At 35.4% G+C, this 25,000-nt stretch overlaps 1 protein-coding gene across 40 annotated transcripts in view; it reads right to left on the bottom strand.

The window, feature by feature from the left end:
* Positions 1 to 25,000, bottom strand: part of EHBP1 (EH domain binding protein 1) — a 370,582-nt gene that overhangs the window by 51,134 nt on the left and 294,448 nt on the right. For 16 of the 40 annotated variants that reach the window (XM_055377993.2, XM_019021223.3, XM_063696154.1 and 13 more), the window contains 5 exons: positions 14,801 to 14,948; positions 7,264 to 7,371; positions 4,455 to 4,579; positions 1,629 to 1,767; positions 1,309 to 1,415 (listed from right to left, as the gene is read on the bottom strand). In XM_055377993.2, the coding sequence (XP_055233968.1) occupies positions 1,309 to 1,415; positions 1,629 to 1,767; positions 4,455 to 4,579; positions 7,264 to 7,371; positions 14,801 to 14,948 (627 nt within the window). The remainder of the gene's footprint in view (positions 1 to 1,308; positions 1,416 to 1,628; positions 1,768 to 4,454; positions 4,580 to 7,263; positions 7,372 to 14,800; positions 14,949 to 25,000) is intronic. The other 24 variants (XM_019021230.4, XM_063696160.1, XM_031008061.3 and 21 more) reach the window with 3 other exon arrangements.

Below are 25,000 nucleotides of genomic sequence, written 5' to 3' on the forward strand. Positions count from 1 at the left end.
CTCAGAATACTTTGATTTTAAAAGTCACTGTATTTTTAAAAAATTTATACAAAATGGATATTCTTCCATCTCAATACAAAATATAACAGAAAAAAATAAAATAATAGAATAAATGCTAATGGTAACTTTAAAATCTGGGATAATCTGGTGAATGCTTCTTGAACCTATCTGCCAGATAGCAGATCATTTTCAAAAGGGATATTTTATTTTCTCATTCCCATACAGACAGACAAAACAAATATAGTAGTTTGCAAAGATAATACAAAAAACAAATACATAAGGAAGCAGAAGTGATAAGCAACACACAAACTTCATTGCTCTTACTGATTGGTTCAGTTAAAAATAGAAAGAAATTTCATAATCAGATTTCTGTAGTGTGAGTACATAGTATAGTTAAGTATTCTGTAACTTAAAAGTTATACCAAATACTTCATCAGGATTATCAGTGAGCTGTTCTTTTCTAGCTCATCCCTTTCCAGGTCTTCTAAAGTAAACAACTTAAAATGAGAAGATTTTAGAGTCCTAAAATGTAGTTGGTGACTCTGAGTGTACTTGTATAAGGATTTTAAAATCCAACTATTTTAACACTGAAAACAAGAGAAAATACCTAGAAAAACTGTAGATAATTTAAAAAGTAGTACTATTAAAGAGAGCTATGCTTCCAGACAAAAATTCAAGTTAAAACTTGTTCTTCCTGCTTCTGTCCCGCAGCTGTCCATCAAAAGCAGCTTTCTCCCTGCGGTCTATCAAATATTTCCCTCACAAATCAATTTTACACATGATCAGCCCATACCCCTACTGAGCTGAACCTCCCCGTTAATTAAGTGAAGAAATTACCATATATATTATATTAATGCAAACATCATTCAGCTAGTAATTCACGGCTGATCTGGATAATGGAAAGGTTGAACACCCATTAACCCAAGCCAACAAAATGGGTTGGCTGAGAAATTCTAGCAGGTCTCATGTGACTTTTCCCTCTAACTGCAGCTCTGCGGTATCTGCTATTGTAATAATTAAAATCCTCCCGGTAGATCAATACTGGAATCTTTTTATGGGAAGTGCCCTGATGGAAATGTCTCAAGGAAACTGGGGCTGTGGAACTCTGAAAAATTCATTTTTTTTATCTGACAATTATCACCACACTGCAGACTAATTCAACAGTGCACCCCTCTCACTCTGCTTTGAATGCACTGGAGATTGACATCTTAAAAAACCTAACATCTCATTTTAACAAATAAAGGCACTATTTCCACATACAGTTTGGAATTATCAGCAATCATGAAACCACACAAAAAATTAATATACATTAAGCACTTCATCTTCTGATGGCTTCCTCTGAGTTTCAGTTATCGCTGCCTTCTCCTCATTTCCTTTCTTTGTATCTTCCTGTATTGATCTCTGCCTTTTCATCTCTTAAAAAAAAAGAGGAAAGACATGTAAAATTATTATAAAGCTTGATATTTGTGTATTGAAATGTGAATTTACATTACCAGATTATATATATACTATATATATGCTATATATATACTATATATATGCTATATATAGTATATATATATACTATATATAGATATCTATATATAGTTAAACCATAACATGGAAAAACATTTTAAAAAGTGTTCTACCTGGTCTATTCTCAATATATTGGCTGAAAGACTGAAGTTGAGTTTTTCTGACTGTAGAATCTTTGCTGAAGACAACAGGATTTCTAAAACGTTCTGTTGTTTTTTGTAATCGTTCAGTCCGGAGATCTTCTGTGCCACTCTAAACGTAAAACAACACATGGTAAGAGAGTCCTGATCTCATAAACATAAAATTACACATTAGTAAGGCAACTTTTACTGATTTAAGATAACAGTGATTTAGAAACTTTTTGCAAGAAAAGGATTTTAAAGCACTTTAAACAGCTCAACTGCAAGTTCTGTTGCCTGTAATCACAAACTTTGGGACACATGGTTTAACTCTTGATAACTTTGATACGAATGTGTCTTCCACCAGTGATACATATCATTTAAAAGCCATGTTGCCTCCTATTTCCCCCACTATTCTGTGTCATCAGTTTGTACAGCCCCACAGACTTGTATGACAACAAGAACTAGTTTCTAATTTTATGCCCATTGAGATAAACCACTAATGCTGGATGAAGGCTAAAAGGTAGGATTATAATACTACCCTACTGAACTGCATTTCATCAGCTATAACTTTCCAAAGCCAGATTTGTAAGTAAGCCCTTTACAGCTAAGGAAACTACAATTATCTTTTCCGGAGCTTCCTATGTTAATACTGGTAACAAATTCAAATGGTTCTATCAACAAGAAATATCCCAGAAGACTGAACCACTGCAGTGTGTGGAAGCTGCAGATACTGAGGTGCTGTGTACCAAACAAATATTTCATTTTATACCTAATCTTTTATTATTTTTATTAAGTGTTTTGAAAGTAAATAGGGAAAGGCTAAGATGCATGACTAATAGCTAAGCCTGCTGAATGCTGAAACTGGTTATCAAAAGCTACCAAGACTTTGCCCTTCCTCTGCATTGAGACAATCGGTAATGAGGGAGCCCTCCAATGGCCTATTCTCTAGCCTCAAGGAGGCCTGGGATACAGAATCCTCAGGGGAAGGTAACAGTTTATCCTTTTCCACAAACACAGAATGCCTCATTTATAAATGTGTAAACTGCATTTTATTAAAAAAAATTAAAACCCAAATCAACGCTGAAAGCTTCAAGAGAACAGATGGACTCTGTATGTTCTTTATAAACACCATTTTCAAAATCTTAACTAAAAGGAATCATACAAAGGCAAGCTGTTTAAAGCACACCTTTTGTTAGAATAACTTTAAAGACTACTATATAAGAGTGTTTTGGAAAGCAAAACCAATTTTATCTATACAGATAAACCATAATAATGAAAATAACACTATTTTATTTTTTTAAAGTTATCTAATGAATTTATCATTAATATCATGCTTATAATATCCTAGCCATATAGTTATGATAGAAACAATTTTGGCTTTTATTCTATTTTTTTAAAGAAAAATAGAGTTCTACTGTTATAATAACTATCCAATAGTCTAATACTCAAGTCTTTACCAAAATAAACAAACACAGCTAAATTTTTTTAGGCCTGGCAACATGCTAAAATATCAGTGCGATTAGCCAGCAAATCCCATCTTAAGAAACCTTTTTATGACTAGGGACTTCTGCCACTTTACAAATGTATTCCTCTAAACCCACTAATTCAGTTAGCCTTTTCAATCTATTGTATTATTCTTAGGCCAGCTTCATTCTGCATTAAATCCACTGCAGAAAGCTAAATTGAACGCAAAAAATCAGACCCGATCCAGGCTTCCTTTTGTTCAAAGATAGAGACCAAAAGTCCTCTGGTGCTGCCACACACTTTCATCACCAATTTATAGAAACTGACAATATAGGGGAAAAGCAATGAAAGTCATTGTTTTGGGACTTCAAAGCATCTCTGTGTCAGGGGAAGGAAATCCTTTCAGTCAGCAGGGCAGTCCCCATAGTCCGCAGGTGGGTGAAAAGTTATACAGGACTGGAAGTGCCCTAAAGCTACAGAAATACTAATCACTGTGAGGAAAGCAGGGAAACATGTGGGTGGGAATAATATAAACAGTCTAATAATAGTCTTATAATGTGGCATTTTTGACTAAAATGTTACACAAGGTAAGATGCATAATGGCACAAAACACATGCAAGTTATCTTAAACATTTATATTCAATCACATTACCATTTTCAGGTGTGATGATTCTTACAGATAACATACATTTAGTTCACCTATATAGGCAGAAGCTTGAGGATTATTGAAAAATGTGCTAGAATTCTCTTAACAGTATTTGTCTTAGCAAAATCTACATACATATAGAACTCAAGAATAGTTTCCATATTGCCTCTAATTTTACTTGTAATAGCAATTTAAAGTAGTAGTTTCCCTGAAAAATGGTATATGAATACTGAGTACCATATTGATATTTACTTATTGGCTATTTAATACAATTTTTTAAATTAATTAATTTTTTTTTTTTTTTAGACAAGGTCTCGCCCTGTCTCCGCTGCTGGAGTGCAGTGACATGATCACCACTCACTGCAGCCTTGAACTCCTGGGCTCAGGCAATCCTCCCGCCTCAGCCTCCTGAGTAGCTGGGACTACAGTCATGCACCACTATGCCTGGCTAATTGTTTTACTTTTAGTAGCAAAGTCTCAATATGTTGCCCAGGCTGGTCTTGAACTACTGATTCTCCTGCCTTGGCCTCCCAAAGTGCTGGACTTGCAGGCATGAGCCACCACACCTCACCAGTAAAAATTTCTTATACCCTAATCTTAATATTGGTGAAGAATTAGGTAAAAAATTGTTTTTGGAATTACAAACTCCTGGCAGAAACTAGAAGACACAGATACTAAGCCAAATGTTTTAAACAAGTAAGACTTACTTTCATGTCCTGCTCTGAGCTCTCAGTTACAGCTTTCTGGGCAGCACTGGAGGGTGAATTTGCCACCTGTGGCTGAACTTCTAGGAGCTTCTTCAGCTTCAAGTCCACCAACTTACTGTTTTGTTCTGTTAAATATGCAAATACCATGAATAACTGAGTGAGATGCATTTAGATATGTAGGCTGTCAATTTTACGTGAGCTCAGAAAAGTATTACTATATTTTAGAAGAAAGAAGAAAAGGATATTAGTAGATTAGACACATGAAAAATCCTTTACATATATATATTCCCCCACCAAAATCATTCCCCTTAAAGAATACAGTCAACATATCTAAAGAGAACTTAGTTATACTATAGTTAAATAGTAGCTAATGCTTACCTAAAAACCTATGCCTGTATGTGATATATACATTTATATAAGCACTGTATGTTATACATAATAAAACAAGCTATTATAACAAACTAGATATTTAAAAGAAGAGATACATTTCATTTTGAATATTATTTTGTAGTTTTAATTCTTTTAGTATATCAGATTTATAAATATAATGCCATATTAAAACAAATTCTTAACATTATCTCAGATCATCGTCATGTACATACTATTAGAATCCAGTGTTTATATATGTACCTATATAACCAGCATTGAAACAGGGTATATGTTTACAAATACCCTCTACTTAGATAGCAGAAATACAATACAGATTATAACACTTTTGGAATGTATTAATGTACATTAATCTTTCATAATACAATAGTTCAAAATGAGTAGAAACACAACTAATTCTTAAATTAATAAAAGGCAACTCCTCAATAAAATGGTCGCAATAGATATGTCCACCATTTGCTGGATGATATTTTTCATAAAGATTAATAACTTTTCTAATTATAAGACTCTTAATAAATGCTATTGTCATTACTTTCATGCAAATTGGTCAGTTTATATTGCAAGGCTTCTCTTTTAAACAATATCTGATGAACTATGGTCAAATCAAGATAAAGATTAAACAATTTATTAAAATCTTATGACTTACATACATATGAAAAAAATTTGGGGGGAAAATAAAGCAAGGATAAAAATCATAATATATTCTAAGGGCTTCCAGATTCTAGTTTGCATTCCTATTTCTTATTGCCACAAAATAAACCATAAATCTGAATTGGGAGGCCTGTCTACTTCCATGCCAACAGTTAACTGGCATGCTTGAGAGCCATAAACAATTTATTAGTTAACTCCAAACAGGAAGGCTGAGATGTGTGTTCTTTTTGGAAAACATTAAGTAGGAGGAGAGTTTTTAAAAAGGACAAGAGTCAAGCCTGTTAGGATTAAAATTAACCAATCTTTAAAGTATCCCCCAAAGTTGCTACAGCTGAAACTAGAAAATTCTCCCCTTATTTTACCTAAGAAATGGCTATTTTTTCCTGTGTTACTAACCTACTGTAGAATCAGGACATATGCATCACATATTATTACTGATTTTATACTTTTATACTTCCATAAATTGAGTATTAAAAAATTCAATCCAGTACTTATGGATGTCCTCCTCAGCATTAAAAAGATGTGATTGGTTTCCAATAAAGCCTTTGGTGGTGGTTATGGTGGGAAGGTGAGTAAGCAACAAAAATGTTTTTTTTAAAAAAAAAATCAAACCTAACCAAGTTCTGTAGTATTTTAAACAGAAAGAAGTAAAATGTAGTTTTACTTTTGGGTTAAACATTTAAAAGTTTTCCTTAAATATCAGCATTCTTTTGGACTTGCACAATTATAAGTATACTGACTTCTACTTAGCAATAGTATAATTTAACACCAGGCCATGAAGGAGCTACTGACAAAAGGGCATGAGTTTTCTTGAGTGTTCGTTATAGTCAGGAAAACCCTGGTCACCTGTTTATTGAAATAATAGTAGTATTTCCAACAGGGAAAGAAATGGAGCAGATTAGCATTGCAGGGGCATGCCATGGATAGGAAAAAGTATGCTTACTCTCACTCCCTTTAGCTTTTTACAGGAAAAGATAAATATTAGAGACTTTGCCTCCCTCCTTTGAGTCTAAAGAAATCACCAAAGACTTTGTATTGCCATAATAATTCAATTCAACAAGCATTTATGGAACCCCTCAGGTATACAAAACTTTGGATTGCTACTTGCTGCTGGCTTATAAAGGCAATGCATTTGGAACATTCACCTATTAAAAACCACCAGCAAGTATCTTTGTATTTTAAATAAGAACTTACAAAGGTCCACTGCCAAAGCAATTTATTGATATAAGACACAAGGTTAATTTAACAGCAGTCTATATAGTTTTCAAAGTGTCTTACTGTAATCAGTTAAGTATATGTAAAATCATTTACTAGAGTAATATTTAAGTATTTAAGGTAAGCAGAAAATCTGCAAAATAATATTACAACTAAGACTATAATTCTAAACTAAATCAGAAAATCTGATCCCATGGTTTAGATTTATATGTGGAATATATACCTTCTGACATCACACCAAAATATTTAAGCTGAGAAGGGAACCAACTATTGAAAGCCTACAGATTATCTCACATAACATAAAATACAATAGTGAATCTTAGTAACAAGAGAACACAAACTACAATTTGCTATTCCAATGTTATTGCTAATTTTAACATCCAACCTAAAACAAAATAACATAAAATTGATGGAAGGTGGACTAAGCTAAATGGTTTATGAGGCCATAAGATGTAATAAAACTACAAAATTATTATTATAATTGATGAGATAATAAAAATATAACCATAAAGTTTGCCATGCAGCAGGACACAAAACACTTATAATTTGAAATTACCGGGAGTATCAAGGTCATTTTCTAAGTTAGTAAGTTCATCTCCACCTCCTACAACAAAGCCTTCAGGGATCTCCTCGTTAGTATCTATCTCAATATTATCATTTTCATCTGTAGGAACATGTAGCAATAATGTTAGTATATTATTTATATTTTATATCATTCATCCAAAACACTAAAGAAGAAAAACCAGTATTTTAGTATAGTTATTCAAATTCAGGTCTGACACAGATAAGCAAGTTAAGAAATCAGTTTTAAGTCAGTCTTTCACTATTGGATTAACATTTATATTTTACATTCATATGTCAAACATGAATTATCACATCAAAGCAGATGCAAAGGTTTTGACAATTTGCCACACGCTGTCTCTGAATTACTGAGCTCACTGAGTCCCTGTATTTTAAAGTGTAATCTATAAGTAACTCTAACAATGGCACACAAAAATAAAGTTAGTTTGGTGACAAAGTCATCAAATATTTCTAAATTTTACACTTTTATCAGATTATTCGATTTAAATGCATAAATAAGCACACATTCCTCATATATATGTCATTTTCATGAAGGCTTAAATACTTTTATGCTATTAATGAAATATTATCATAAAAACATTATGGATAGATTAAGAGTGAGACTAGCATATACAATGCCTTTATACAATGGAAAATTCAAAAACAACTAAGACAATAAATCTTGATAGAGCAAAATCTGGGAAAAATTATCAACCAAAATTAAATATACGGGAATGAGAAAGTCTTACATAATTTTTTATATCCCTAGTAAAATGTTTTGGGTGATAATTAATTAATGGAGTCAATTTTTGACATTAAGGATTTTTAGTAGATATTTTTTCCTCTCCAAATCCTAGTGATAAAATTGTTACAGTAATTTTGAATTCTATACATTTGAAAAGGCACAGCAGCAATTTTAGTTGCGTATTAGAGGTTTAACTTTAATTTCTATCCAACAGATAGCTTTGTAGCCCTGGGATTTGAAGAATACCCCTACTACCCTGCAACTCATTTTTTTTCAATTGGGCAACTTTTATTAGTAGTGAGGTATTCCGAAGATTTTTTTCCAATTGATAATTCTACAGTTTGGCTTAATACCTCAACATTTGTCCCTTTCTGAAAAAGTACATCCTTAGGCTTGATTTTTGGCTTCCTAAGTAAATGCTTACTATGAGCATTAATATTAATAACAATAGTTTACATTTATTGAAGACTTCCCATCTACTATGTAAACCATTTGGAAGAAGAAAATAATAAAGAAAAAAGATTGACTGGGTGCGGTGGCTCACGCCTGTAATACCAGCACTTTGGGAGGCTGAGGCAGGTGGATCACAAGGTCAGGAGTTCAAGACCAGCCTGGCCAACATGGTGAAACCCCATCACCACTGAAAATACAAAAATTAGCCGGGTGTGGTGGTGTGCGCCTGTAGTCCCAGCTACGAGGCTGAGGCAGGAGAATGGCTTAAAACCAGAAGGTGGAGATTGCAGTGAGCCGAGATCGCGCCACTGCACTCCAGCCTGGGTGAAAGAGCAAAACTCAGTCTCAAAAAAAAAAAAGGAAAAAAGAAAAAAGATTGAGAAATGCACCCCCCACACCAGGGGGGCGAAAAAGCACAGAGATAAAAACATTGTTAAATGCTTTCAGAGAACTAGCTAAGGTATTATACATGGCCTCATTATTTAAGCACAATCACCTGTGAGATCTTTTCTACTCAACTATGCTCAGCTTATCAACTATTTGACTCATTTCACAGAAGTGGGCATCTTCAATTTCACTATCCTCAAAATTTGTAGTTTAGCAAATAAGCTAACAAATATTTCCTGTGTGTCAAAAAGGTGTTCAGAATACTTCCTCAGCATTATTCTATGTCAGAGATAGCTTCTAATAGTTTTTAGGGATCTAATGCAGTACTTTTTTGCTGCCAATAAGCCTCCACTGATGATTACTGAATATAATTAATCTAGAGGGAGAGTATAGAATTCAATATTCTTTCATTTATTCTAGAAACTTCTACTGTGTACTGTATACACAATATGAAAAACACTGTGCTAGATGTTGAGGAGATACCAAGTTGTATGAGACATTTATTCTTCCTTAAAGGCATATTCAAGGGACTATAATACCATGTATGGTGGGGGTTACTGGATAAAAATAAGGTACAGAGCAAATTCAAAAGATAAAGAGATTATTCTTTGCCAATGACACCAGGAATTCTTTCTTGGAAACGCTAACCTTTAAATTAGGTCTTGAGAAATGTATAGAATTTCAAGAGGTACAATTGAGGGGAGGGCTTTACAGGCATGAAAGGAGGAACGGGTAGGTTATGTTCAGAGAATGGTGTAAAGTCCTATTTGGATATAATATATCTTTAAGGTTAAACACTGAAAACCCAGTAGGTGAACAAGGCAGAAAGTAAACTAGAGATCCATTATACAACAGAAGCTGGTTTGCAAGTATGCTATGTACTGTGTGTGCAGGAAAAGGTAAAAGGAGATTAGATATGCACTGAATGTAAAAATGCATTCCAGTTGACACTGCACAGCACTGTAAGTAAAATAGATATCCCAACCGTGTGGTCAATAAGGCCAGTCTTATACTTTTTATTTATAGATAAATTGAATGAAACCAAGATATCTGGTGACAGTTAAAAAAGAGAGAGAGAGAGAATATCTGCATTTTTTAAACAGAAAGTGAAGTTATCATTAAAAACATACTTAAAAATTCCAAAAAAATTTCTCACTTATGATTTTTAAAATTCTCAACAAAGGTCCCCATAAAATTCATTATTTTTGAAGTTATTCTACAGAAATCAAACAAAAGATGGGAAACACAATACAGATATTATGTTATTAACAGAAGCTAAAAATAAAAATTATTGAAGACCTAAGATATTATTTCAGCTCAACAAATTTATTTTCCATAACTGAAATAATAAGGATCATGCAGACATTCTCATGGGCAAAATTTAAAAAAATTTCTTCATTCATCCAAAATGCAAAACAAAATATACTACTTTGTCTACATAAAAAGGAGGCAAAGGCCGGGCGCAGTGGCTCACGCCTGTAATCCCAGCATTTTGGGAGGCTAAGGCAGAAGGATCACCTGAAGTCAGGAATTCCAGACCAGCCTGGCCAACATGGTGAAACCCCGTATCTACTAAAAATACAAAAATTAGCCAGGCATGGTGGCGGGTGCCTGTAATTCCAGCTACTCGGGAGGCTGAAGCAGGAGAACTGCTAGAACCCGGGAGACGGAGGTTGCAGTGAGCTGAGATAGCGCCATTGCACTCCAGCTTGGGCAACAGAGCGAGACTCTGTCTCAAAAAATAAAAAGAGGCAAAAATGTCAGTTTAAAGTTAAGCAAATCTAATCTAATCTAACTAAACCAAAGTGATAAGCTATGGAATAAATAATAACAAAATATGTATCATATATAATATACTTTATAATATATAATACATATGCTATATGACATGATATGTAATATCATCTTAAAACAAGGTAGTCACCTTCCTTGCAAATGTATCCACAGACCATTAACAAAAATTTAATACGTATTTGGCCAAAATAAAACATTAATAAATTCCCAAAGCAGAAATTTAGGCCCTATTCCCTGACCACAATACTATATAACTAAAACCAAAAATACTAAACTTTATCAACATCTGTACCTTGTCAGGAAAGATTCATACAACCCACATCGTTTGTTACATAGAATGAGGAATTTAAAATGAGGCCATCGCATGTCTACAAATACAAAATGATGCAAAAATGAAAAAAACGTGTAATACACTACCTGATTTTCTCATAAGCCCCACAAGTATGTCAAACAGAGGGTAAGTGAAAGCTAGGCTATGGCTGCTAGGAGAGGTGTGATTCTGTTATTTACACAAGAATTAGGCTATTTATGGTTGCAATAGGATATAGGTCTCTTGATTGCCTGAATATACAGTTACAGGTGACCTAAAATACCTTGTATGTATTTTCTGTGGACACCATGAAGCTGAAGACACCTCACCTCAAATTTAGTAAGTTTCCTTTTCTCACCGAGGCTGGTTGCTGCTTGAGAACAGAAAAAGTAGGCTTTCGCAGGTGAGTTCAGGCAGTGGGTATGAGTGATGATCATGTTCAATACATTCCCCAGGCTATGCATCCACCTTGTTATGTCAGCTCTTCACTACCCTCTTTTATCACTCTGGACTACTGCTTCGAAAATCTTCCTACCCTAGTTCTCCATCTAGGCTGGTCTCAAGTTATTTCTCTCTCTTCCTTTCACACTACTCCTTAGCAAAACTTTTTTCAGACCTGAGGATTCCTACTAGACCCTAGGAGAGTGGACACTAATTTGTTAATTCTTTCCCCTGACTTAACAACCTCATCAGGGTCATTTTTACTTAGAAATTAGACTCTCGTGAACTCAAGTGAATTTTGAATCTGCTATGCAAGGGTGAGCAAACTACAGGCCAGGGGCAACATCCAGCCTACTGTCTTTTGAAGGTAAATAACGACCAGGCTCATTCATTCATATATTGTTCAAGACTGCAAAGGGCAGTTCAGGCTACCAAGGGCAGAACTGAGTAGCTGGGACAGAGAGCACATGGCTTACAAAACCTACAGTGCTCTGGCCCTTTTCAGGATGTCTGCCAAATCCTGGCAAAGCACAATGGCTGGTACTGTTTGATAAATAAATGTATATGAATCATTGAATTTCAAGAGGAATTTTACCTTCTTCCTTGTCCTAAAGTTTTCTCCACAACTCTCACTCTCAACAGCTAGGGCTTAGACCTTGAGACCAGAGGAGACCTAGTCTATTCCGTATCCCTTTATGAAGACAGGCCAAGACCCACCACTGAGGACAGGAAATAGGCCTGCGTCATTTGTCTTAGGTCAACCTTAGTTCTCACAAACAGACTACCATTTGGTATGTAGCTGCTTCCAACATCCAAGGTATGCTGTGTCCTATGGGAAAAATAGACCCTGGTCACTTTGGTCTCCTTCAGGAATAAGAAACCTGACTCCTCAGGAGGTTCTCATAAGACATTTGTCAAACCCTGCCCCTTCTTCATTTCACCTGGCTTTCCTTGTTCTAGTCTCCATTTCCTTGCCAACTCTATAGATCCAATCCTCACTTGTCCTTTGTTTACTTTATTTACTTTGACTGTTGAATGATGGCAAATTCAGATCTTTACTGTCCCTCATTACCAGGCAGCAACCACACTTTGGGTTGTAACACTGACAGTCTCCTTGCCTAGTCTAGTCCTGGCTTAGCCTCAAGTGTAGTTGGATTATAAAGATAGGACCAACTATATAGCTGACACATCCCATATCATTAATAGGATTTTTAATCCTTAGCCTTCCCAGCACTTACAAGTCATTTAGCATTGTTATCTGCTCACTACTGGGAAAAACAAAAAATAGATACCAAATGCCCCTTCATCCTATTATTATTAGCTCTCCTACATGGCTTTATGATGCCACAGGAAGGTGGCATTAATAGCTTCAGGAAGCCTATCTGGAGCATAAGAATATGGTGTTTTCCCATGACTCAAAGATATAAGGAGGCAAAGATTTATTAAGATTTACTTAGAATATCTGGAAGATTTTTATGATAAAAGAAGCATCTAATTATTAATGATAAATGACAGCAAATTGTCATAGTATTACACAAATGTAGCTGTGCATAATTACTGATCTTACTATAAAGCTGTAGTAGAGAATGCAGAAATTGCAATAAAAATCCTGCATGATAGCTGCATGATAGGAGTCGAAAAGGGAAGATGAAGAATTCTTTTTTTTTTTTTTTTTTTGAGACAGCATCTCACTCTGTCACCCAGGCTGGAGGACAGTGGCATGATCACAGCTCACTGCAGCCTCAACTTCCTGAACTCAAGTGATCCTCCCGATTCAGCCTCCTGAGTAGGTGGGACTGCAGGTGTGTGCCACCATGTCTGGTTAATTAAAAAAAATTTTTTTTTTAGTGGGCGTGAGTTGGTTGAAGGCAATGATTTAAAGACACGTGAAAAAAAATTAAAATATATATATATTTTTTTGGTAGCAATAGGGTCCTGTGATGTTGCCCAGGCTGATCTCGAACTCCTGGGTTCAAGTGATCCTCCCACCTTGGCCTCCCAGAGTGTTGGGATTACGGGCGTGAGGCACTGTACCTGGCAAGATGGGTTTAACTAAGATACAGACATTCTGAGAAGACCAGAGGGACAGATACACAGCTGTGTGGGGAAGAAGCTTTCAAATTTATGAGATGGAAGATTAGATATTATAAGCATTAGAATTTTCTACAGTAAGCTTTTAATATAAGGAAACAATAAGAAATAACAGCAATAAGTTTCAGTTTACTTTGAGGAAACTTATCATTAACCTAGAAATAGCTTACCTTTGTTTCGGCCCTCTTAGGCAGGGGTCCTCAAACCCAGGGCCATGGACCAGTACTAGTCTGTGGCCTATTAAGAACCTGGCCTAACAGGGCGAGTGAGCATTACCTCCTGAGTTCGGCCTCCTGTCAGATCGGCAGCGGCATTAGATTCTCACAGGAGCACGAACCCTATTGTGAACTGCACATGTGAGGGATCTAGGTTATATGCTCCTTATGAGAATCTAACTAATGCCTGATGATCTGAGGTGAAACAGTTTTGTCCTGAAACTATCCCTCCTTACCCTCCTGGTCTGTGGAAAAACTGTCTTCCATAAAACCAGTTCCTGGTGCCAAAAACGTTGGGGATGGCTGCTCTAAGGTCTTATTCAAGTCTTCACTTGCCTACTCTTCAGAGTGATCTTTGCATTCTAAGATTAACTCAGGGCAAGTATCTGGCATGTTTTAGTAGATAAGTAGGTTATATACCTTTGAAATAAGAAGCTCACAAGCCTTGTGAATATACTCCTCTTAAAAATGTAAAATGTTCCAAAGATGTCCAAATTGAGCATCTCTGAAGTTAAAATTAAAATTCTCTTTAATTTTATATATATATAGCCCTTGTCCCAACATGAAGCTTAGATTAATCTCTGCAGATATTGAAGAAGACCCTCTCAGAGTGAGGAGACTAAGAAGAAACTGAGATGGGACTTATATAAACTTCTCACATCTCAGGCTATAATGCCAGAATATTGTTAAAGTTACTTTCTAAAGATCTTGTTTTAAGTGAAAATCTTTCATGACAAAGCTCATCACTAATTGTGCTATGATTTAGATGTTAGGGATTCAATTACATTTTACATACTCCTAATACGATTAATGAGGAATCATGGGGTATCACAAACCAAGGTATGAGCTTTTACAAAAGCATATTCTAAGAGAGTACTTCTTCAGTATTTTTAAATGAAGCCAAAAAGTTGATGTGGAAAACAGCAACAGTTATCTTCTAATTTACTACGCTTCCTTTAGGTGTTTTGCAACATATCAATAGGTTAGAAGCTTTATATTTTTGAAGCAACATTTTGAAGTAAGAATAAAAAGTCCCAAAAGGTCCACTGTGGATTTCTGGGTTGTCTGTAGAATGATACAAGATTCTTTAACTCACCTCCAGATGCCTTTGACCTTTCTTTCAACTTTTCTGCAGCCATTTCACCATAGCTGGGAAGTTCTGACATCTTCACTCCAGATCGAGCTTCTGCTATTAGCTGACGAGCTCTCTCTCTCAGCTGCCGACGTCGCTCTTCATCTTGCTGCTAAGATATATTGAACAGTTGCCAACTCAGTAATTGACAGAAATGCAATTTCATTTTCAATCTGATCATCATGATAGTAACTGGTTTACAGCATGGTGCTTGGCCCACATTATAAATAGGATGCTCTATATCAGTTGGATGTCACACCATTTTTAAAAGACATCCTAGAATCAGATTTTTAAAAACATTTACAAATTATTGTATTAAAATGTCCATTAAAAATACAAGTTAAAGAATGTTTGGTAATACATATTACTGAGAAAATATCAGAAATTATTATTAATAAAAGAATCCAGCTTACAGAAAAAAGTCACAATACTGAGAACAGAATTTTAATTCATGTTTTTTTAGAATATAATTTAACTTGCTATTTTTGAATAAAGGCACAGAGCAGTGGTTAAAAGACATCTTTGATAGCAGAAAATGCTGGTATACTATGCTGATCAAATACTATATAGGAAATGGCATATTTAGGGGGCTAGAGTAAGAGTAGGGATAGTTTATCAGTACATAATTTGATTTAAAACCAATCAACAAGAATAATCCCATAGTGATGTGAAATTCTTTTTGGTAACTCCCCCTCTCCCCAAACGTATACTGAGAAGAAAAATTAAAATCTAATGTGGTTTCTGGTATTTAAAATAACAAGACAAATAAGAGAGTTGTTGACTACTAAAAAAAGGATTATTGGCCGGGCACGGCGGCTCACACCTGTAATCCCAGCACTTTGGGAGGCCAAAGTGGATGGATTACAAGGTCAAGAGATTGAGACCATCCTGGCCAACATGGTGAAACCTCATCTGTACTAAAAATGCAAAAGAATTAGCTGGGCATGGTGGCACGCGCCTGTAGTCCCAGCTACTCGGGAAGCTGAGGCAGGAGAATCACTTGAACCCAGGAGGCGGAGGTTGCAGTGAGCTGAGATCACGCCACTGCACTCCAGCCTGGCGACAGAGCAACACTCTGTCTCACAAAAAAAAAAAAAAAAAAAAAAAGGATTATTAATATTATGAATCGCAAATAATCAATGTGAAACTGCTTTGTAAATTGAAAAGCATATAAAATATGGCATTATTATGATAAAACAAAGACTGAAATAATGTGGCCCCAACATATCTTTGCAGGGTTATCTCCCCTTAACATCTCCGAACCTCCATAAATCTTCACATCTATTCATACAGAATTGTTTGTATCATGTAGCTTCATGTACTTGTGGCTCTGAGTGTGTCATTTCTTTTTCTTGGAATGAGCTTCTCTCACCTTATTTAATTTCTACTCATTCTTCCAGATTCAGTTTAAATCCACCAAACCTCCCCTGACTATCCCCCCAACCACTTCCCTATGAAATAAAGTAATCCTTCCTCTATGTTACTTCAGTACTTTATGTGTGTCTACGTGTATATGTTATTTTTTTAAACAATACTTGTCAATTTACATTATAACTTTGTAGGGATGCCTCCTTCACATTAGAGTTGAACTATAGCTGATTTACCTTTGTATCTCTGGTCTTTAGCACATAATTTGTGCTAGGTGCTGTAACCATTTCAAGCATGAGAATATACTATATACTATTTATACTCTCAAAAAACTTACATTTTTGGCTGAGGGGCAAACAGAATGCATCATACCATCATGGATTTCAAGTTGGGTCTGAAGAATGAGTAGGATTTGGAATGGGTAGAGATCGAAGTTGGTGGTTAGGTAGGTCAGTGCAAGAGACAAGGAGGTAGGAACAGTACAAAAACATAGAGACAAGAAAGTATACGGGGAAATATAACCTAGTTTTCCTGAACATAGGGCAAAAACAGTGACAGACAAGGCAAGAAAAATAAATTTGAGGAGATACTTTAAAGGCCCTGTCCAACAGGGAGAGGCGCTTTAATTTTATTCTAAAGACAGCAGGACCACTGCCGGGCTTTGTTTTTATGCATATGTCTTTTTTTTTTTTTTTTAAGTCTAGGGGAATCATCAATTAGAGGTGTATTTGAGAAAGATTAATCAGGCAATGGTGCATAAAATAGACTGGCATAGAAGGATGGCAATGGACTACTTAGGAGGCTCTTATAAGAGTCCAAGGAAACTGTACTGAGATACAAAACTAAGACGGTGGCAATGGGAATAGAAAGAGAAAACTGTAATATATTAGAATTAGAGGCACCAATTCTTGGTAACATAATAGATGCAGAGGGAGGGAAAAAAAACTCAGAAATTTTAAACTTAGGCAACTAGTAGAACTGTGATGCTCATAATAGAAATAGAAAAACTAAAAGGAACTATAAGAAGGGAGGGAGAGAAAGTCTGTGCTAAGACATACTGGGTTTGAGAAGCTGGCAGGACATCTGAGTAGATGTTAGTAGGTAGTTGAGAAATAAAATGGATACTAGGATGTGAGGTCAGACTATGACTAGAGAGCTGATGAGTTATAGGAATCCATGAAAGCATTTGAAGAGGTACCCTAGAGAAAAAGGAGGGACACTGACTAAAACATGTAAAACATCTATCTATATGTACATAAGAGGAAAAGAGGACACAGAAAGGAGAAAATTAGAACACTGAAGTATCCAGAAAATCAAAGTAGAAGAGGCTTTCAAGAAAAAGGAGTATCAACTGCAGCGAAGTTAAAGGTTAATGAGTCTGAAAATTTTAAAAGGGCAATGAAACTTGGTGAGACATTGATGTATTTTAAACCACATTAAATAGTCTGTTGCCTTAAAAAACAAAACAAAACTTGGTGACGTATCATTAGGGACAAGGGTAGAAACCAATGGGTAGAACTCAAGCCCAGGCAATTTTTTTTTCACAAATTTCTTGAGAAATCAATTAAGCCATCAAAATTAATGGGGGTAGGTTAATGTGGATGTCCAACGGAGCCAGGGACGAGCTTGAAGCTCCCAGTAGAGAACCAATTAGAAGAACCCAGTAGAGAGACAATTTCACTTTCAAAAACAAAAATGACTGCAATGAATTGAATCAATGAGGTCACACACTGAATCAAGGAAAATTCGAGTCCAATATGATATTCAAAACATAGAAGGATATAAAACTCATTTGTTACCATTTAAGGCAGCTTTTGAAATAACTCCTAAAAAGTAGTAATTAAAGGAAAAGAATAAATTATTTTGTATTTCCAGTGGGAAATGAATTTTGGAGTAACAAAATATTCTCAGTCAATAACAGAAAGCTCTACTATATGTGTGTGTGTGTGTGTGTGTGTGTGTGTGTGTGTATACAGTAAACCCATCCAGGCTGGAATGCAGTGGTGCAATCACAGCTCACCGCAGCCTTGACCTCCCAGGCTCAAGCGATCCTCCCACCTCAGCCTCCTGAGTAGCTGGAACTACAGGCATGGTGGCTGTAGTTTAAAAAAAAAATTTTTTTTCTTTTTAATTTTTGTAGAGACAGGGTCTCCCTGTGTTGCCCATGTTGGTCTCAAACTCCTAGGCTCAAGTCATCCTCCCACTGGGATTACAGGTTTGAGCCACCATGCCTGGCCTAGCTCTACTTTATAAAATATCATTTAATAATGCCCCTAAAAGGTAGAATTATAAAAAAAATCACTTTGCAAATCATAATGAATGATTCTGGCAAGGATCATCAACTGTTATTAAAGCTCTTAGGTAAATGTCCGATGGGGAACCAGATAGTCATGCTGCAGCCAACTGTATTTTCCAAAGATGGCCACAACAGTTATCGCTCATCCCACATGCTCTTCTGCAATGTGACCTTGCCATTCCCTCAATAAGAGAAAGAGCTTAATTCTTCTGAGCCAGCTTTAGTGACTTGTATGTAAGACATAGAATGCAGAAGTGTTGCAGGTGATTTCCAAGGCTAGGTCAGAAAAGGCCATACCCTTTCTGCCTAAGCTGTCTCGAAATTCTTATATTCTGTCCTCTTTCTGGGAACCCAGCAGTCATATAGCGGAGGACTAAGTTACATGTAGGTGCTTCAGTTGACCGTTCTAGCCAAATTCAGCCTTCAGTCATTCTGGCATAGGTTCCAAGACATGTGAATGAAGAAGGCTTTAGATGACCTCAGACTCTCGCCATTTTGAGCCACCCCCAGCTGTTAAAAGTCTTCCTAGCTGATGTCTCAGACAATGTGGAACAGAGACAAAGCATGCCCACTGTGCCCTGTCTGAACTCCTGACCTACAGAATTTGTAGAGCATAATAGCAAGACATTTTTTTTTTTACGTCACTAAGTTTGGGGTGGCCTCTTACACAGCAATAATAACTGGAACATATGCTTAAGTAACACCACACAGACTACTTTTAGTTGCAAGGGGAAAACCTTATTTGTAAAAAGAGAGATAAGAACTAGATCAGAGATTAGGGACCACGAATCTAGCATCATTAATGTTGGGTCAATCATATGCTATATGTTTTTTGATATGAAGCACATGAACTGCACACCACCTATAATATTCTACCAAAAATATTTAAAGTGAATCCACTCAACCTTTAGATATAATTTCATGTTTATCATAAGCACAGGGGATAGAGAAGCATGATAAATGACACAGCAAGAAAACAAGTAAATAGATCCAGAAGGTAGGATATCCTAGACAACTGACCTGGTCATTTTAATAAGTCAGAGTTAAGAAAACATATGCATAGAAAGAGATTTGGAAGGGTATACGCAAAGTTGTCATGGTGATGATTTCTGGGTATCAAAATTTGATATTTTTATTTTCTTTTGACTCATTTTCTAATTTTCTATAATACACATGTACTACTCTTATAATCAACATTATTTTAAAAAACAATCTCGACTAGTCATGATGGCACACACCTATAATCCCTGCTACTCAGGAGGACTGCTTGGGTCCAGGAGTTCAAGACCAGCCTGAGCAACTGGGCTACATAGCAAGACCCTGCCTCAAAAAAGCAAAGCAATGTGATGGTATGCTTCCTGAAGTGTATATTGTGGTAGGGGCAAAAGAAGAGAGGTCTAACATTCAAGTGAAATTTTATTAGTATCTGGAGACACAAGCTTATTCATAGGTGAGGAATAGTATGCAATAGGCATAGTGAGAGTGAAGATGCAAGAAAATCATAAAAAAATCCTGTTTACTATCAGTATTTCTTTTTTTCTTTTTTAAATTTGAGACAGGATCTCACTCTGTTACCTGGGCTGGAGTGCAATGGTGCAATCATAGCTAACCGCAACCGTGACCTCCCCAGGCTCAGGTGATTCTCCTACCTCAGCCCTGCCACCACCCCGAGTAGCTGGGACCACACGTGTGTGCCACCATGCCTGGCTAATTTTTGTAATTTTGGAGAGATGGGGTTTCGTCATGTTGCCCAGGCTGGTCTCAAACTCATGGGCTCCAGTGATCCACGCACCTTGGCCTCCCAAAGTGTAGGGATTACAGGCATGAGCCACCACATCTGGCCCACTATCAGTGTTTCTAAACTTAAAAAATATACTAGGAATAAAAGAAATTACAGGATTGATAATGGTGAGTTTGATGATGGCTGCTGCTATCTCCTGAGCATTTATGTGCTACGTGCTTTATGTGCGTAATATTTAATTTTCACATCTTTATTTTGACCAGTAAGAATACTTAAGTTTAGAGTCACAACATTCCACAGCTAGACCTGATGTCAGAGCCAGGTGTTCAGCTCAGGTCTGTTTCACTCCAGAGCCCTTGCTCTTAACCACTAAACTATATGATTCCCAAAGTATCAAATTATATGATCAAATGAGGAAAATGGAACTTTTACTAAACTTTCATCTTCCAAACTTATGAAAAGTTAAGAGTACTAACAAAAACCATTATTTAATATGCCTCAGGCAACTAAGTTTAAGTGTATTTCACTGAGTGAATAATAACTTCTTACATAGCTGGAATTTGGTGATTCAAACTAGAATGAAGGGTCATTTTTACTGAGTTAAAATGAAATAAACGATTCTAGTTTTCTGAATATGAAATGGCAACCTAATTTTTTTCTCGCAAGCTATCACCTCCTCTACCCCCCATAATACTCCCATCTGCAAATTTTTCTGAGAGCTTACCAAGAGTGCAATTTAAAGTAGTCAATCCTTAATAAAACCAACTCTAAATACTAATTAGGAACACTTCATCAATTTCCATGTAAATTGTTTGTTTGTACTTATTTACTCATCATTGTTCTCTACACAATAGAAAAAAATGCAAATGAACAAATCAGAATGTAGCCCTAATGGGACTTTCTGTTTATAACCATTAGCCCAGAGGTGTGCTGTAATTCAATTCTCAAGTAGCAAGATTTAGCCTCATTAACAGACTGCAAGGGCAGGTTACAACTCATAAAACCCTACAGTAAACAAAGTTTATGGACACAGCACAAAATCTTGAGCCTGATTGACAGAATTCTAGTTCCCTATCAGATTGCCTTAATTTACTTTTCTACTAATGTCCTAACACCACAGAGACAATTTTGCTTGGGCCTGAAGCTCTCCAGTGGGATGGCATATCTGTGTTGTTTGTTTTCTCACCCTTTAACTTCCCTTAAGACAAAAAACCAACTGAGAAAATAAAAGTTAATTGTTAAGGTCATGAAGGAAAAGCTTGTAATTATAGTAATTGATTATGCCACCAATTTTAGTTTGATAGCACTAATTTTCAGTTTATTAGTCTCCAGCTTCATCATAAGTAAAACTAGTTCATTTTAATTTTTATATGTAGGCTCCATTAAAAGATTTTTTTACAACAATATTGAAAGAATAGATAGCAATAAAATCTATGCATTTTTTCTTTTTTTCTCAAAATAGCCATACTGTTTATGTCTAAGGATAAAATGACTAGAGAGTAGGGACAATGATTATCTTATTATTTCTGTATAGCGTTCAGCACAAACTGCTCAAATACGTTCATAATATTTCTGACAATGAGTTTGCCTAAACCTAAGAAATGTGTTTTTGGTATCTGCTTTGACCATTCCTCTTTCAAAAAAAGACAGTGGCTCATAGCTGTAAGTAAATCATGTTTACCATGTGTGCTGGGAAAAAAAATCTTTTCACCGGGTTGCAGAGGTAAGGCAACTTAGAAAACTGCTGTTACTTAAAAGATAAGTATACTTCAAAAATCCAATACATAGGAAACCCCTATGTCTTTCATTTACTTATGTAGTCTAGATAGACTTAAATAAATTGAAGTAGTTAGACTTCCTGTTTCTAAGAATGGGTCTGATGACATTCACCTTTTCCTATATGGTATTATTTAGAGTTAGACTGAGTTATAAAGGATAGTCTTGCTTTTGTAAGATAGATGTGTATTCTTTGGAGGGTTTGATAGAAGCCGTAGTTTTGGGAGGTCTCCCTCCCTATGACTATCTTTTTACAATTTGTAACAAATTTTTGAGTAAATACTATTTCTGTGCCCTGTGTGCTCACACATGTATATGTGTTGTCTCATTTACTCCTTACAACTCTGAGATAGCTGCTATCATTCCAATCTGACAAAAACTGAATCTCACTTAAATATACTGCCCAAGGTCATATATCTTGTAAATGGCATAGTAAGAATTAAAATCAGTGTCTGTTTGATATCAAAGCACTGGCCCTATCTATTACATAACTGCTATTCAGAGCATTTTCTGAGGCCCTACAGTGATTACGATTTTTTAAAGTCCCAGTTCTTTATGTATACTTGGGCTATACAAATCAGTTTACATTTCCCTTTGTGCCAATGAATACAGAGAGATGATGAGCAACTAATTTGTTTACATTCACTTAAAACTTATGTTCCCAACCTTAAATTATAAGCCTTTAGAAAAGTGATAAATGTATTTAAGCTTTGCTTTTCTCTTTGCTAACATCTTCAGGATAAGGCAAAAGTCCTGTTACGGTGCAAAAAGAGCCCTGTTTCAATCCAATGGATTTGAAATATTCAAATATAGATGGATCAGAACTAACCACTTTGGACACAAACTTAAATAATATTTAGCCCTTTCACATCATGTCTTCAAGTTACTATTTTCCTTATCATTCTGAAATGGTCTACAATCTGCCATAGATAGATGCACTAGTAAAACTTGACAATTTAAGGACAAACTCTTCAAGAATAAGTAATGTAATTCCTTGTTTCCTTTCCATAAAAATGTATTGGTATGCAATTTTTATATTTCACAGTTCACCGACATCTAGGCAAGCTTTCTTCCACTGCTTCAATGGTGCTACTTTTAATTTTATCCTCCTTAGTCGTAGTAATTAAAGTGATCAGCAGTGGCATCCCAGCGGCTTTGACACAGCTACAACCCCCTAGCAGACTTTTGCTTTTGAGGGGAAGGGGAAGAAAAAGGCTGGAGTTTCATTTCACAGAGAACAAGAAAATCAAGCTTCTCCAATCCCCAACTTTATTCAATTGTTCTTTCAGCAGCCTTTGGATCTTAAGAATCAAATAAAAATGGCTGCCATGGGGGGTCCTTTTTATACTTGCCGCAAATGTCACCAACTGACATTACTTTAGCCAAAAAATGATGCCATGGATTTGTGAAGGTGAATTAGAACATGAGAAACTGTCAGTGTAGCTGCTGAGATCATTAAGAAACATGTCTACACATATTTTCATGAAATAAGCTTTAACAAAACTTTAAAAACATATTATTTCAAACAATGCAGTTTGTATCCATACTCTTCATAAAATTGTGTTTATAACATAAAAAAGCACTGTTTCTACCAAAAAAACCCCACATTTCATCTTTTACCTCCCTCAAGAACATCCTGTGCTTATTTGTTTTGTCTTCGGTGTTTCATACAGCCTTAGTAATTGAACTTTAATTCATTGAGCTAAATAAATTTTAACCTATCTAAATCTTTTTTAGAAGTTTTACTTACAGCTGCTAATATTTAACAGTGTTCTGTTCTCAAAATGGTCCATGAAATTCCTCAATTTTGTAGTAAACTGAAAGAACTTGACTGTCACCCTTTCATCATTAGACAGGGAGCAAGACTCTGTTATTAGGCATTCAGAATGGACCGAAAAAAAAAAAAAAAAGAATTCTGTGTTTGTCCAGAGGCAAGGATTACCAAAGTGTGCCTACACACTTACTATGAAAGATAGAATTAAATAAAAAATAAAATTACAAGATTTTAGAAGGTTTAGGTAGACTAGATATTTTACTGCCAGCTTGATCAGCTCCTGACTGAATAAATAGGATTTAGGGTGAAACATTAAAACTGTTTAGCAGATCTTTTCAACCCATTTCAAACTTTTCTTATGCTGGTTTGTAATATAAGCAGACATGCTTATAAATGGCCACACCTGCTCATTTCTCTGGGGATGGCCTGATCTCTGCTTCTCTAACAAAGAAAGAAAGAAAGAAAAAATCAGCCTTTCTTGTTGCAAAACAGAGTGGAAAGTCAAAATCTTTCTCAAGTTTGCCCCATCTGGTCAGATTAAATCTTTGACCAACCTTGGGGATTACATTTATTTTTGTGGTAACTACTAAATTTTGGATTTGTTTAAGATACATAGGAAAAATAGTAAACAGAATATGAACCTAAATTTGAGATAGTTTTTAATATATGAGTAGAAAATATAAAAGGACTAATTCAGAAAAAATAGACACATTTTAAGAATTTAGATTTCATCTAATGTATTTAATTCATGAAAATGAATATATCATACTCTAGTTTTTAAAATATATCTCTTTGTTTCAAGATACAGCAAGTATTCTTTTTAATTGTAGCATTTGTTTTGCAGTGTTATACCATGCTATACAAATAAAGAATCCTAAACATAAAAGAATACATGAGATCAAGTTAATGTTGCTAAATGAGCCTTTCCTTTAAGTATCTGGAAGCATTCTGGGATAGAAAGTTTTATATTCTAAATAAATAATCATTTTCTTTCATTCATTTACTTAATACATATGAATTCCTAGTAGGTACTATATTTCTCCAAAAATAATTATTTTAAGATTATAAAAGCAATTATTTTGTGTTTCTGAAAACTTCAATTTGCATTAGTAGAACTAACAGAAATAGTTTGAGCCTCCAAAAAAAGGACCCTTTGATAATTCCTCTTTTCTTTGTGAAATTGATAACTTCTTAGTTTAAAAAAATTAC

Source organism: Gorilla gorilla, chromosome 12 (genome assembly GCF_029281585.2).
Source record: "Gorilla gorilla gorilla isolate KB3781 chromosome 12, NHGRI_mGorGor1-v2.1_pri, whole genome shotgun sequence".
In the NCBI taxonomy this organism is placed as follows: domain Eukaryota; kingdom Metazoa; phylum Chordata; class Mammalia; order Primates; family Hominidae; genus Gorilla; species Gorilla gorilla.